The sequence below is a fragment of the Bufo bufo genome, chromosome 4, assembly GCF_905171765.1.
Source record: "Bufo bufo chromosome 4, aBufBuf1.1, whole genome shotgun sequence".
NCBI classification, from domain to species: domain Eukaryota; kingdom Metazoa; phylum Chordata; class Amphibia; order Anura; family Bufonidae; genus Bufo; species Bufo bufo.
In genome coordinates, this window is record NC_053392.1 from 624,187,485 (window position 1) to 624,202,019 (window position 14,535).

General features: G+C 45.2%; 1 protein-coding gene across 1 annotated transcript in view; it reads right to left on the minus strand.

Annotated features, from left to right (window-relative positions):
- Positions 1–14,535, minus strand: part of DAAM2 (dishevelled associated activator of morphogenesis 2) — a 278,066-nt gene that overhangs the window by 77,302 nt on the left and 186,229 nt on the right. The window contains 1 exon segment of the mRNA XM_040430767.1: positions 11,175–11,289. Coding sequence (XP_040286701.1) covers positions 11,175–11,289 — 115 coding nt within the window.

Genomic DNA, 14,535 nt, shown 5'->3' on the forward strand with positions numbered 1-14,535 from the left:
TATATTATACTCCAGAGCTGCACTCACTATTCTGCTAATGGAGTCACTGTGTACATACATTACTTATCCTGTACTGATCCTAAATTACATCCTGTATTATACTGCAGAGCTGTACTCACAATTCTGCTGGTGCAGTCACTGTGTACATACAATACATTACCTATCCTGTACTGCTCCTGAGTTAAATCCTGTGTTATTATACTCCAGAGCTGCACTCACTATTCTGCTGGTGCAGTCACTGTGTACATACATTACTTATCCTGTACTGATCCTTAGTTACACCCTGTATTATACTCCAGAGCTGCACTCACTATTCTGCTGGTGCAGTCACTGTGTACATACATTACTTATCCTGTACTGATCCTGAGTTACATCCTGTATTATACTCCAGAGCTGCACTCACTATTCTGCTGGTGCAGTCACTGTGTACATACATTACTTATCCTGTACTGATCCCGAGTTTTACATCAAGACACGGAGGCTCCTATTGCTACACCTTTCTTTACTGTCCACCAATAGCAGCAAAGAATACATTTTACAAAATGAATCAAGAACAAGTAACCATAGTAACCAGGTCCCTCCCCTACAGCCCCCTATAACAGGCAGCTCCTCCTCTGGACCTTCCTCTTTCTTTGCTGCTGCCACCAGATAGGTGCACCTCTGTATAATACCTCTTGAGGTCTATTATTCTCAGTGTGGATTATTGTTTGTATTTTCCTTATTGCCGCTTGTTCCCACTTTGTAGCCTCCGCTACCCCTGCCGCCGGTCCCAGCCACCCCTCTTATCTGCAGTTTCTAACTGTCCTCTATCTCCTTCCTCGCTTTGTGCTGGTCCGCTTTCGCTTTCTCCATCTCTCCCGGTCGGGCCGCGGGATCTCGCGAGATCTCGGCGGCCATCTTGCTCTTCTCATTCGGCCTTACTCTCGCCGCTTGCGAGATTTCCGTGGCCATATTGCGCGCCTGTTCTTTCGCCGTTGCACTCGAGATCTCGCGGGATTTGGTCGGCCTCGTCTCATCCTGCTGCTGCTGCGCTGTCTAGGGTGATTAACCCTTCTTTGTTAGACCTCCTGCCCCTCTATTTTTGTTTTCTTCTCTATTGTGTTCCCCTTGGTTATCAGTTATAGTTATGCCTCGCTCTGACCCCCCTCCCAATGCAAATAGCCCCCCCTCATCCCCTGAGGGAACCCTGCAGACTGGGGGAGACGACCAGGCACTGACGCTCCAGCGCTCGGTCTCTAGTGCCATCATGGCAGCCATGGGCTCTATGTCTACCATCTTATCCCAGAGCATCTCTCAGGCCTTGTCTGCTCACCCTCCTAGAGGGAACTTACAAGCCGCCCCCATTAATGCTCCGCAGCCTACCAATTTAGATCCTCCTGTATTACAGGAGACAATGACTGTTGCGCATACAGCCATCCCTGAAAACGTGCTGAGTTCACGTAAGAGAGCCTTACCGCGCCAGGCAGAACGGGCGCGGCTATGGAAATGCGCTAGAGCGCAACATGACAGCGAGTCTGGCTCTGAAAGGGGTTCAGACGAGGAGGCTTTCGCGGATGCAAATCATGATTCGGAGGAGGAAACCCCTTACCAATATTTGGCCCCTACCTGCCCCACTTCTTCCACTTCGCTAGTCAAAGACAGTGCTTCCTCCTCCGCCAATAATGTAGCCACCCCCCTGGTAGATCCAGCGGGTGAGCCTATGTTTGATCCAGATGCCCTCCATCACCCAAGATCGGCGGAGTGGCTTCCGGCCGATCACGTGGGCAAATACCTGGAGCACTGGGTGCATCACCCCCTCAGTAAGGAGGCACGTAGTAAATTCAGGGCGGAATGCCCCAGGCCTTTAGTCCCCAATAGAGTGTGGGAGACTCCAGGCGTTGACCCCAAAGTCACGCAGTTCCTCTCTAAGTCCGGCTGGAACCCCCGTAAAAAGTTGGATTCCGCTCTACGCAGTTGCCAGGACAAACTGCTTGATATCTTTGGCCCCCTGGCCAAATTGTTTGAAATGGCAGAAGTTGCCAGGGCAGATGTCACCGCCAGTTCTGTGAGAAGGTCTGGCAGACGTTCTTCTCTACCTCTTGCATGACGTTCTTTGTTTTGGTTTCACTTTGTCATCTCCTTTCCTTCTCCCAGGTGTCACCTATTTAGACTAATCGTCTCCCTTTATATTCCCTCCCATACTGCCTCACTTTGCGATTTATACTACCTCCTGGATGAAGTGTTCACTGCTGGAGGCTGCTGCTGCTGTTTGCTAAGATAAGTCTTTTTATGTATTGCGTTTCCTTTCTGGCTTGATTCTAGGTGACCCTGACTCCGTCCGTATTAAGTGCAGGGAGCCGGTGGTCGTGTCCCCTCACTATTATAGGGTCTTCAGGTATCACACAGTCTTAGGTACATGGGCATGCAATCGTCTACCATTCAGACCCTTGCATGGGCATAGCAGTCAGGGAGAGCTCTTAGGGTTTTATAGGGCTCACCCATATGCTCCTTAGTTTGGGATCAAGCCAGTCGGACGTTTATTCATAAGTTCCAGCTATCTGCAACATCATCCGTGACATTATAAACCGCCGTACCCGTCTTAAGCATGAATCCGGTTTCAGCCTTGATTGACCGCATGCAAGGTCTTTCGCTGGAGGTAGCAGATCACCGTAAAACTGTGTCTCAGTTTCAGGTGACCAGTTCTGCTGGCGTTCATGGAGTTTGTTCCGAGCCTAAGATCTCGCTTCCGGATACGTTCTCCGGGGGTAGTGAGAATTTTGTTTGCTTTAGAGAGGCTTGCAAACTCCATTTTCGCCTACTTCCCCATTCCTCTGGTGATGAGGAGCAGAGGGTGGGGATCATCATCTCGCTGCTCAGGGATAACGCTCAGTCTTGGGCTTTTTTCGCTACACGGCCCCTCCGATCGGTGGATACATTTTTTGTAGCCCTGGGGCAGATATATGATGACCCGGATCGTATTGCTCTGGCTGAATCTAAACTGCGTCTTTTATGCCAGGGTAAACAGTCCGCAGAGATATATTGTTCTGAATTTCGGAGATGGGCAGCTAAAACTGGTTGGAATGATGCTGCACTCCGAAGTCAATTTTGCCATGGTCTTTCGGAAAGATTGAAAGATGCATTTGCTTTTCATGAGAGACCAGCCTCGTTAGAATCTGCCATGTCTCTAGCTGTTCGTATTGACAGGCGTCTTAGAGAGAGAGAGGAGACTACTCCTTCCTGTCATATTCAGCAGAAGGACAGTGGGGCTGTCTCATTCAGTGCGCAGGGGTCTCAGTCTCTCTCAATCCCCTCTGAGGAGGAGGCCATGCAGCTGGGTTTGCTTGCCTCTGATAGTAGAGGATTCAGCTCTCACAGAGGAGGGTTTGTTTCTGTTGTGGGGGTATAAATCATTTAGCTAATGTTTGCCCCTCTAGGAGATTCATGGAGTTTTCTGAGGGTAATAAAAATAAACTAAAAGAAAAAAAACCTCTAAAAACTTTCCATTTGCTACTACTGGCAAGGTTGATGCGAAAATTGAAGGTTTGCCGTTTGCTTGTAGTTCCCGTTTTCTCCTACCTGCCAGGGTGGCGCTAGACAGCAAGAACATTGTTTGTGAGATTTTTGTAGATAGTGGAGCAGCTGTCAATCTCATTGATAATCAATTTGCTATAACACATGGTTTCCAGGTGTGCACTTTGGAAAAGGATATACCTGTTTTTGTTATCGATTCCGCTCCACTTTCTCAAAGATCGTTAAAGGGCATAGTTCACAATATCTGTTTGACTGTGGGTGATGCTCATGTTGAGGATATGTCATGTTTCGTCCTAAGCAGGTTACCTACTCCTCTAGTGTTGGGGCTACCCTGGCTCACTAAACATAACCCCACCATTGATTGGCAAGCGAGGCAAATAAATGGTTGGAGTGAGTTTTGCAGAGAGAATTGCCTCAAGGCGTCTTTCAGAGGTTACTACCAAGACTGTGCCATCTTTTCTCTCTGAATTTTCGGATGTGTTTTCTGAGAGTGTTGTCCAGGAGCTGCCCCCTCACCGGGAGTACGATTGCCCTATTAATCTCATCCCAGGCGCCAAGCTGCCAAAATCACGTTTATACAATCTCTCCCAACCTGAAAGGGTCGCTATGCGGGCTTATATCTCTGAGAGTCTGAGAAAGGGACACATCCGACCCTCGAAGTCACCTGTTGCCGCTGTTTTGTTTTTTTTTAAAGAAAAAAGATGGTTCTTTAAGACCTTGTCTGGATTTCAGGGAGCTGAACAGCATCACTATTCGTGACCCATATCCGCTTCCTCTGATCCCGGACCTGTTTAACCAGATTGTTGGGGCTAAAGTTTTTTCTAAGTTGGATTTAAGAGGTGCATACAACCTAGTCAGGGTCAGGGAAGGGGACGAATGGAAGACATAGAAACATAGAAACATAGAATGTGTCGGCAGATAAGAACCATTTGGCCCAAGACGGCCTTCAATACCCCTGAGGGCCATTTTGAGAATTTGGTTATGCCCTTTGGTTTGATGAATGCTCCGGCCGTCTTCCAACATTTTGTGAACAGCATTTTTTATTATTTAATGGGGAAATTTGTTCTGGTGTATCTAGATGACATTTTGATTTTTTCTACTGATTTCAAGACCCATCGGGACCACCTATGTCAGGTCTTGCTGATTCTGCGGGAGAATAAATTGTCCGCCAAACTGGAAAAATGTGTGTTTGCAGTTCCGGAGATTCAATTTCTTGGTTTTCTTCTCTCCGCTTCTGGTTTTCGCATGGACCCTGAGAAGGTCCGCGCTGTGCTTGATTGGGAGCTTCCTGAGAATCAGAAGGCGCTGATGCGGTTTTTGGGTTTTGCCAATTATTACAGAAAGTTAATTTTGAATTATTCCTCTGTTGTTAAGCCACTCACTGATATGACTAAAGAGGGGGTAGATTTTTCGTCGTGGTCGATAGATGCGCTTAAAGCCTTTTCTAGTATCAAAGAGAGTTTTGCTTCTGCTCCCATTTTGGTACAACCTGATGTCTCTCTACCTTTTATTGTTAAGGTGGATGCTTCTGAGGTGGGTGTGGGTGCGGTCTTATCTCAGGGTCCCTCTCCTGCCAAATGGCGACCGTGTGCCTTTTTCTCAAGGAAACTATTATCTGCAGAGAGAAATTACGATGTGGGAGATAGGGAGTTGTTGGCCATCAAATTAGCTTTTGAGGAATGGCGCCATTGGTTAGAGTGAGCCAGACACCCTATTACCGTGTTAACCCACCATAAGAATCTGGCCTACTTGGAATCGGCCAAGCGTCTGAACCCAAGACAGGCCAGATGGTCTTTGTTCTTTTCTAGGTTTAATTTTGTTGTCACGTTCCGCCCTGGGGTTAAAAATGTGAAGGCGGATGCCCTGTCACGTTGTTTTCCGGAAGGGGGGAACTTTGAAGACCCGGGTCCCATTTTGGCTGAAGGGGTGGTCGTCTCTGCTCTTTATCCTGATTTGGAGGCAGAGGTTCAGGCAGCCCAGGCAGAGGCTCCTGATCTTTGTCCTCCTGGGAGGTTGTTTGTGCCTCTCGCTTTACGACACAAGGTTTTTAAGGAGCACCATGATACTGTTCTTGCTGGGCACCCGGGGAGTAGAGCCACAGTGGATCTCATTGCTCGGAGATTCTGGTGGCCGGCTCTTTGTAAGACGGTTGAGGGTTTTGTGGCAGCCTGCGAGACCTGCGCTCGTGCCAAGGTCCCTCATTCACGGCCATCGAGTTCTCTCCTCCTGTTACCCATTCCTTCCCGTCCTTGGACGCATCTGTCCATGGACTTCATTACGGACCTGCCTCGTTCCTTGGGGAAGACTGTGATTCTGGTGGTAGTGGACCGTTTTAGCAAAATGGCGCATTTTATTCCCTTTCCTGGTTTACCCAATGCTAAGACATTGGCGCAAGCGTTTGTTGATCACATTGTTAAATTGCATGGCATTCCTTCAGACATTATTTCTGATAGGGGCACGCAATTTGTTTCCAGATTCTGGAAGGCCTTCTGTTCTGGCTTGGGGGTTCGGTTGTCGTTCTCTTCTGCTTTTCACCCGCAGTCGAATGGTGAGACCGAACGCGTCAATCAGAATCTGGACACATATCTGCGCTGTTTTGTGGCGGAGAATCAGGAGGATTGGTATTCTTTTTTGTCCCTTGCTGAGTTTGCTTTAAATAACCGTCGCCAGGAGTCCTCTGATAAGTCACCATTTTTTGGTGCATATGGGTTTCATCCGCAGTTTGGGACATTCTCTGGAGAGGGGTCTTCTGGTTTACCTGATGAGGAGAGATTCTCCTCGTCTTTGTCATTTATTTGGCAAAAGATTCAGGGTAATCTGAAGAGGATGATTGAGAGATATAAGCGTGTGGCGGATAAGAGACGTGTGCCTGGTCCGGACCTGAATGTGGGTGATCTGGTGTGGTTGTCTACAAAGAATATCAAACTTAAGGTTCCCTCCTGGAAGTTGGGTCCTAAGTTTATTGGGCCTTACAAGATCTTATCCGTCATCAATCCCGCTGCCTTCCGTCTTGATCTTCCTCAGACTTGGAAGATCCATAATGTTTTTCACAGGTCCCTATTAAAACCTTATGTCCAACCCACTGTACCCTCCTCTTTGCCTCCTCCTCCGATTGTTGCTGATGGTAATCTTGAATTTCAGGTCTCTAGGATTGTGGATTCTCGCATTATCCGCGGTTCTTTCCAGTACCTCGTTCATTGGGAGGGTTATGGTCCTGAGAAGAGGATGTGGGTCCCAGTGGCGGACATTAAGGCCACTCGTCTCATCAGGGCTTTCCATAGGTCTCATCCTGAGAAGGTGGGCTCTGAGTGTCCGGAGTCCACCCCTAGAGGGAGGGATACTGTCACCGCCAGTTCTGTGATCGGCTTGTCATCGGCTCCTTGGTGCTTCACCAAGCTGATGTGTCAGTCGGGGAGTACGGCTGATTGTATATCTGGACGACATCCTCCTCATGAATCAGTCCCGAACGACCCTTCTAGAGCACCTTCATTGGACTTCAGATCTCCTCTCACGCCTTGGATTCCTCCTCAACCCGGAGAAATCATGCCTGACCCCGTTACAACGGATAGAGTTTTTAGGTTTCACCTGGACAAGATTGCAGAGTCACTCAGCCTCCCGACGACAAAGTTACACTCTATACGCAAAGAACTCCGACATGCCCTGTCCGCTCCCCAGCCTGTTGGCTTCCTCTATTCAAGCCGTTTTCCCAGCACCGTTGCATTACCGTGCACTTCAGCGTCTGAAGATAGCACATCTTCGTTCCGGTGCTGTATTTGCGGATACGGTGGTCCTGGATTCGGAAGCCTGAGAAGAGCTCCGTTGGTGGATCAACAATTTGGAGGCGTGGAACGGCAGAGCGATTTTCGGTTTCCAGCCCGAATTCACCGTGGAGTCGGATGCGAGCCTCCAGGGCTGGGGGGCTCACTGCAACGGGATCTCTACAGGCGGACGTTGGTCAGAAGACGAGACACTTCTCCACATCAATGCCTTGGAGCTTCTGGCCGGCTCCTTTGCCATTCGGAGCTTCACCGATGGGATTGCCCACGCGTGTATCAGACTTCGTATGGACAATGTCTCAGCCGTACGTTACATCAACCGCCTGGGCGGAACCCAATCTGTGACTCTAGTACGTTTGGCGAAGGAATTTTGGTCTTACTGCCTATCCAAGGATATCATGGTCCAGGCGGAGTACATTCCGGGCCTCCACAACAGTCGGGCAGATTGGAGTTCCCGCTACTTCTTGGACAGCAGCGATTGGAAGCTGGCTCCGAAGGTCTTCTCCGCAATATCACTCGTTTGGGGTCCCCTCGTCACAGACCTGTTCGCCTCGTGACTCAACACTCAGCTCCCTCGCTTCTTCAGCTGGCGCCTGGATCCGGAGGCGGAGGCAGTGGACACTTTCCTGCAGGACTGGTCCGATTCGCTTCTCTATGCGTTTCCACCTTTCGCCATGATCCCGAGGATGCTACTTCAGACACGTCGCCAGTTGGCCGATCTGGTAGTGGTGGTCCTATTCTGGGGGGTTCAGGCCTGGTTCCCGGCTCTTCTGGAACTCATCTTAGACGTGCCTCTTCTTCTGCCGAGTCAAGAGGAGCTTCTCCGCGACCCTCAGGGGCAACACCACCCGCTCCTACTGGACGGATCCCTTCAGTTGCTAGCCTGCCGGATCTCAGGACGCCCGGATAGGTCAAGGGCATTTCGGACGCAACTAGACGCCTCCTGGACAATGCATGGGCTCCCGGCACCAGAAAATCTTATAGGGCAGCCTGGAGGACTTAGGCTAGCTGGTGCCTGGAACGGGACCTGGATCCCGTTTCGGCACCTTTGAGACACCTGTTACAGTTCCTCACTTCCTTATTTGAGGCAGGTAAGGCTTATCGGACGATTAACCTCTTTAGATCTGCCATTTCTTCCACACATCAGGGTTTTGAGGACACCCCTGCTGGGCAGCATCCTTCGGTTTGTCGTTTTTTGCGTGGATCTCGCCTGGCTCGTCCTCCCCGACCTCGTTTTACTACAACTTGGGATGTTTCTTCTGTATTGGCCTTCTTTTCTTCATGGCCAAATAATCCGGACCTATCTTTGCGGCAGTTGTCGGCCAAGTTAGTGACTCTCTTTTGCCTTATTTCGTGCAAACGGGTCTCTGACGTACGGGCTCTTGATCATGATGCCAGATCCTTTACTCCTGAAGGCGTCATCTTCAACATTTCCAGATGCACTAAGACCAACATCAGATCGGTATCGTAGCCCAGTCTCCCGTCTGCGCCGGCTCTTTGTCCGGTTGCCTGTTTACAGGAGTACGAATCGTGGACGAGGGCTCATCGGTCTCCTACGGTTCCTCAACTTTTCCTTTCCATTCGCCATGCTTTCGGCCCAGTCTCCAGCCCTACTTTAGCTCGTTGGATGAAGTGGGTTATGTCCCTGGCGGGAGGGGATACTTCCATTTTCACCGTGCATTCGGCGAGAGGTGTGGCTGCCACCTCTTTGGCGATTTCTGGGGTGCGTTTGGAGGACATCTTATGCCTAGCTGATTGGTCTAGGGTCACGACATTAAGGGAATTTTATTTTCGTCCTCCTCCTCACGTGTTTTCATCCATAATTGAACAGCTTTGGACTTGCAATAGGAGCCTCCGTGTCTTGATGTAAAACTGCATGATTTTCCTAGTCTATGACGTAAAGTCATAGTTTTATTAAAGACACGGAGGCAAATATTGCCCACCCTTTTTTCCCTCCCTTGTTTATTATACTATACGTTTATATTTATATTATTTATTTATTGGTATTATTTATTATTTATTCTTCATGCATCTAGATGATTTTGATTGGCCAGCGAGTTTGGTGTCTACTCTCTATTTATTTCCCTATATTCTGTATTTTCTCCTTTCAGGTTGAAGTTCCTACCGACTGTGACTTACTACATCTTTGGTTCGCCTTTCCACAAGTTGGCCAGGTTGGCCCCATCGTGCAGTTTTGCTGGTGCTGAGGCGGTTTTCCTCCAGTTGTACGGTTCCAGTTCGGAGGTCGGTTCCTGTTTGTAATTCCGGCCTTGGTGTCAGATTCTCAAAAGAAAGAGGAAGGTCCAGAGGAGGAGCTGCCTGTTATAAGGGGCTGTCAGGGGAGGGACCTTGTTACTATGGTTTCTTGTTCTTGATTATTTTTCTAAAATGTATTCTTTGCTGCTATTGGTGGACTGTAAAGAAAGGGATAGCAATAGGAGCCTCCGTGTCTTTAATAAAACCATGACTTTACGTCATAGACTAGGAAAATCATGCAGTTACATCCTGTATTATACTCCAGAGCTGCACTCACTATTCCGCTGGTGCAGTCACTGTGTACATACATTACTTATCCTGTACTGATCCTGAGTTACATCCTGTATTATACTCCAGAGCTGCACTCACTATTCTGCTGGTGCAGTCACTGTGTACATACATTACTTATCCTGTACTGATTCTAAGTTACATCCTGTATTATACTCCAGAGCTGCACTCACTATTCTGCTGGTGCAGTCACTGTGTACATACATTACTTATCCTGTACTGATCCTGAGTTACATCCTGTATTATACTCCAGAGCTGCACTCACTATTCTGCTGGTGTAGTCACTGTGTACATACATTACTTATCCTGTACTGATCCTGAGTTACATCCTGTATTATACTCCAGAGCTGCACTCACTATTCTGCTGGTGCAGTCACTGTGTACATACATTACTTATCCTGTACTGATCCTGAGTTACATCCTGTATTATACTCCAGAGCTGCGCTCACTATTCTGCTGGTGCAGTCACTGTGTACATACATTACTTATCCTGTACTGATCCTGAGTTACATCCTGTATTATACTCCAGAGCTGCACTCACTATTCTGCTGGTGCAGTCACTGTGTACATACATTACTTATCCTGTACTGATCCTGAGTTACATCCTGTATTATACTCCAGAGCTGCACTCACTATTCTGCTGGTGCAGTCACTGTGTACATACATTACTTATCCTGTACTGATCCTGAGTTACATCCTGTATTATACTCCAGAGCTGCACTCACTATTCTGCTGGTGCAGTCACTGTGTACATACATTACTTATCCTGTACTGATCCTAAGTTACATCCTGTATTATACTCCAGAGCTGCACTCACTATTCTGCTGGTGCAGTCACTGTGTACATACATTACTTATCCTGTACTGATCCTGAGTTACATCCTGTATTATACTCCAGAGCTGCACTCACTATTCTGCTGGTGCAGTCACTGTGTACATACATTACTTATCCTGTACTGATCCTGAGTTACATCCTGTATTATACTCCAGAGCTGCACTCACTATTCTGCTGGTGCAGTCACTGTGTACATACATTACTTATCCTGTACTGATCCTGAGTTACATCCTGTATTATACTCCAGAGCTTCACTCACTATTCTGCTGGTGCAGTCACTGTGTACATACATTACTTATCCTGTATTATACTCCAGAGCTGCACTCACTATTCTGCTGGTGCAGTCCCTGTGTGCATACATTACTTATCCTGTACTGATCCTGAGTTACATCCTGTATTATACTCAATTTTTTACATCAATTATGGCATAACACCTTTAAGGCTGGAAAACAATACCTATCTATCTACCTGTCTGTTTCATACATTACTCTCAATAAAAAACTTGTGCGCTCACCTCTCCAGCGCCAGCGTTGAGGACGGCATTGATAAAGGACATGATGGCGGTTTTCAGGTTCACTTCGTCTCGATACCTCCCCAAACTCCTGTCTAGCTCATTCAGCAGCGTCTGCAAGGAGACGATAATAATATAAATATTCACGCAATAATAATAATAACATAGTAATATCAGTAAAAATGTAGCTTAGTCTTCACTCTTGGACTTTACAGAGTTAAATGCACTCAGTTATTATGTGTGACTTTTACGTATTGTGCATTTTTGGACTGAGACCAAATACAAGACGAGACTAGAGGTGAGCGAGAGACCGGGGCAGTACACCATTACATCCATTCCTGGATTAAGAACTAGTTTTTGGCCTTTAGCCCTCCTTATAATCTGCCCTGTATCTTGCCTTGATAGATTGGGGTCCCTGGGGACCCTGAAATCACATGGGGACGGGAGGCTTTACAGTGCACACCTGACAAACGCTGCCTCTATACTGACCTTGTGCCGCCTGCAACACCATGAGGATGACTCTGTAAACGCAGTGTCTCAGAAGGGGATGAATATTTATGCAAATAATTATCTTTGTAATAATCATAAATTATTTTACAAACATTATTTATATATGTACAGCTGGTATAAGTTATACATCTTCTGTATATAGTGATATGGACCATGCTGGTATAACCTGGGTGTAACGGACCGTTTCAGCAGACAAGGGGTTAAAATCCGTTTAGGCGATAAGCCCCTTTCTGAGAGACAGGCACAGCTACTGCAGGATACACCAAACTCCCGAACTGGATACAAAGTAGCACTCCAAACTGGAACCTCACGAATAGCTGCTAGCAGACGAACAGGGATCAGCTTACACTTCTGGCAATCGGTCCTCTAACAGCATACAGTGAATCCCCCCAATAACGAGACAAGGCTCCGTGTTGAGGGTCAAGCAGTGGTCTGACTGTACTTCACGTACAGCCTCTTTTATTCATAAACCACAAACATAGTACTGCCCACAGGGGTTTGAAATACAACCAATCAGTAATTTACAACACATACAATGTAACTACAGCAACCAATTGTTCACGCCCCCAGAGGACCAGAATGAAGACTGTGACATAGGACAACATATCCCCACAATGCATCATGGTCTCCTCCTCTCTGTCCCGGAGACAACCTGAGGAGCAATCCAATTATCTCTGAGGACAAAGGGAGATCGCCAATACACATGTGAGGACAACAGGACAGACATCACCATTTAAACACACAATGGGACAATGGCACAATAGAAACACACCCGCATATTCCTCCCAAGCTGACAAGTTACACTTATTATAAATTGTTACAACTTTGTGAGTTTACATTGGCCATACATATATCTAACATCAATTTAAACAGTATAACTTGGGGACAAACCTATCCAAAATTCACTTGAATAGGTTCAGGGGTTTAAAAGTTAGTATATGGCCCATAATCCAGGGGCAAGAGGCCAGCAGCCAGTCCTCTCCAAAACCCAGTGGCGAGGTCGGTTTCGCCACACTGGGTATCTCCTGTATATAATTATATCTGTACAGCTGGTATTAGTTATACATCTTCTGTATATAATTTTATTATAATGTTTACTTGCCAGAAATATGGAAGCGGCAGCCAGAAGTGATATATAATAATTAGGTTAATTATATTTTAATACTATACAAATTATTTTTAACCTTACAGATAAACTACTGCAACATCAATTAGAAAAATAGTTCACTTAGAGGCCATATCCACAGACAGCAGCCATGTGCAGACGGTATCTGACATCACGGACAGGAACTATGGCCACTTAAAGGCATAATTGTCAATAATGATGAGGCATTCTGGCATCAATATACGGAGGTTATATTTAGATGTTCAGCTATGGTGATGTCACAACAGGAAATATAAGCTATAATAAATGAGTCTCATGAATTCATCCAATTTTAATGTAACATATGGACTATAGTGAGTAAAGAGTGTATCAAATAATCTTTGTGGTTCTATTATATAAAGGATGCAGTTTTAAGGATAACTATCATTCCTAATTCACATAATATGTAAGCAATCTTACTAATCTTATAATAATACAGGATAAATTATACAATTCATATGTAAGAATCTAATTGTTTATTTACTGTTCATCTCTGTGAAGAAATGTGAATTGTCTTACAAAACAGGTTGTGTGACTTTAATAAACCCTATGTATAAGAATATCTCTAGTACAATAATATCCATAACTACAAGAATATATCTACCATAATACTGCCTCCTATGTACAAGAATATAACTACTATAATACCGCTCCTATATACAAGAATATAACTACTATAATACTGCTCCTATGTACAAGAATATAACTACTATAATACTGCTCCTATATACCAGAATATAACTACTATAATACTGCCTCCTATGTACAGGAATATAACTACTATAATACTGCTCCTATGTACAGGAATATAACTACTATAATACTGCTCCTATGTACAAGAATATAACTACTATAATACTGCTCCTATGTACAAGAATATAACTACTATAATACTGCTCCTATGTACAGGAATATAACTACTATAATACTGCTCCTATTTCCAAGAATATAACTACTATAATACTGCCTCCTATGTACAAGAATATAACTACTATAATACTGCTCCTATGTACAAGAATATAACTACTATAATACTGCTGCTATGTACAAGAATATAACTACTATAATACTGCTCCTATGTACAAGAATATAACTACTATAATACTGCTCCTATATACCAGAATATAACTACTATAATACTGCCTCCTATGTACAGGAATATAACTACTATAATACTGCTCCTATGTACAGGAATATAACTACCATAATACTGCCTCCTATGTACAAGAATATAACTACTATAATACCGCTCCTATATACAAGAATATAACTACTATAATACTGCTCCTATGTACAAGAATATAACTACTATAATACTGCTCCTATATACCAGAATATAACTACTATAATACTGCCTCCTATGTACAGGAATATAACTACTATAATACTGCTCCTATGTACAGGAATATAACTACTATAATACTGCTCCTATGTACAAGAATATAACTACTATAATACTGCTCCTATGTACAAGAATATAACTACTATAATACTGCTCCTATGTACAGGAATATAACTACTATAATACTGCTCCTATTTCCAAGAATATAACTACTATAATACTGCCTCCTATGTACAAGAATATAACTACTATAATACTGCTCCTATGTACAAGAATATAACTACTATAATACTGCTGCTATGTACAAGAATATAACTACTATAATACTGCCTCCTATGTACAACAATATAAATACTATAATACC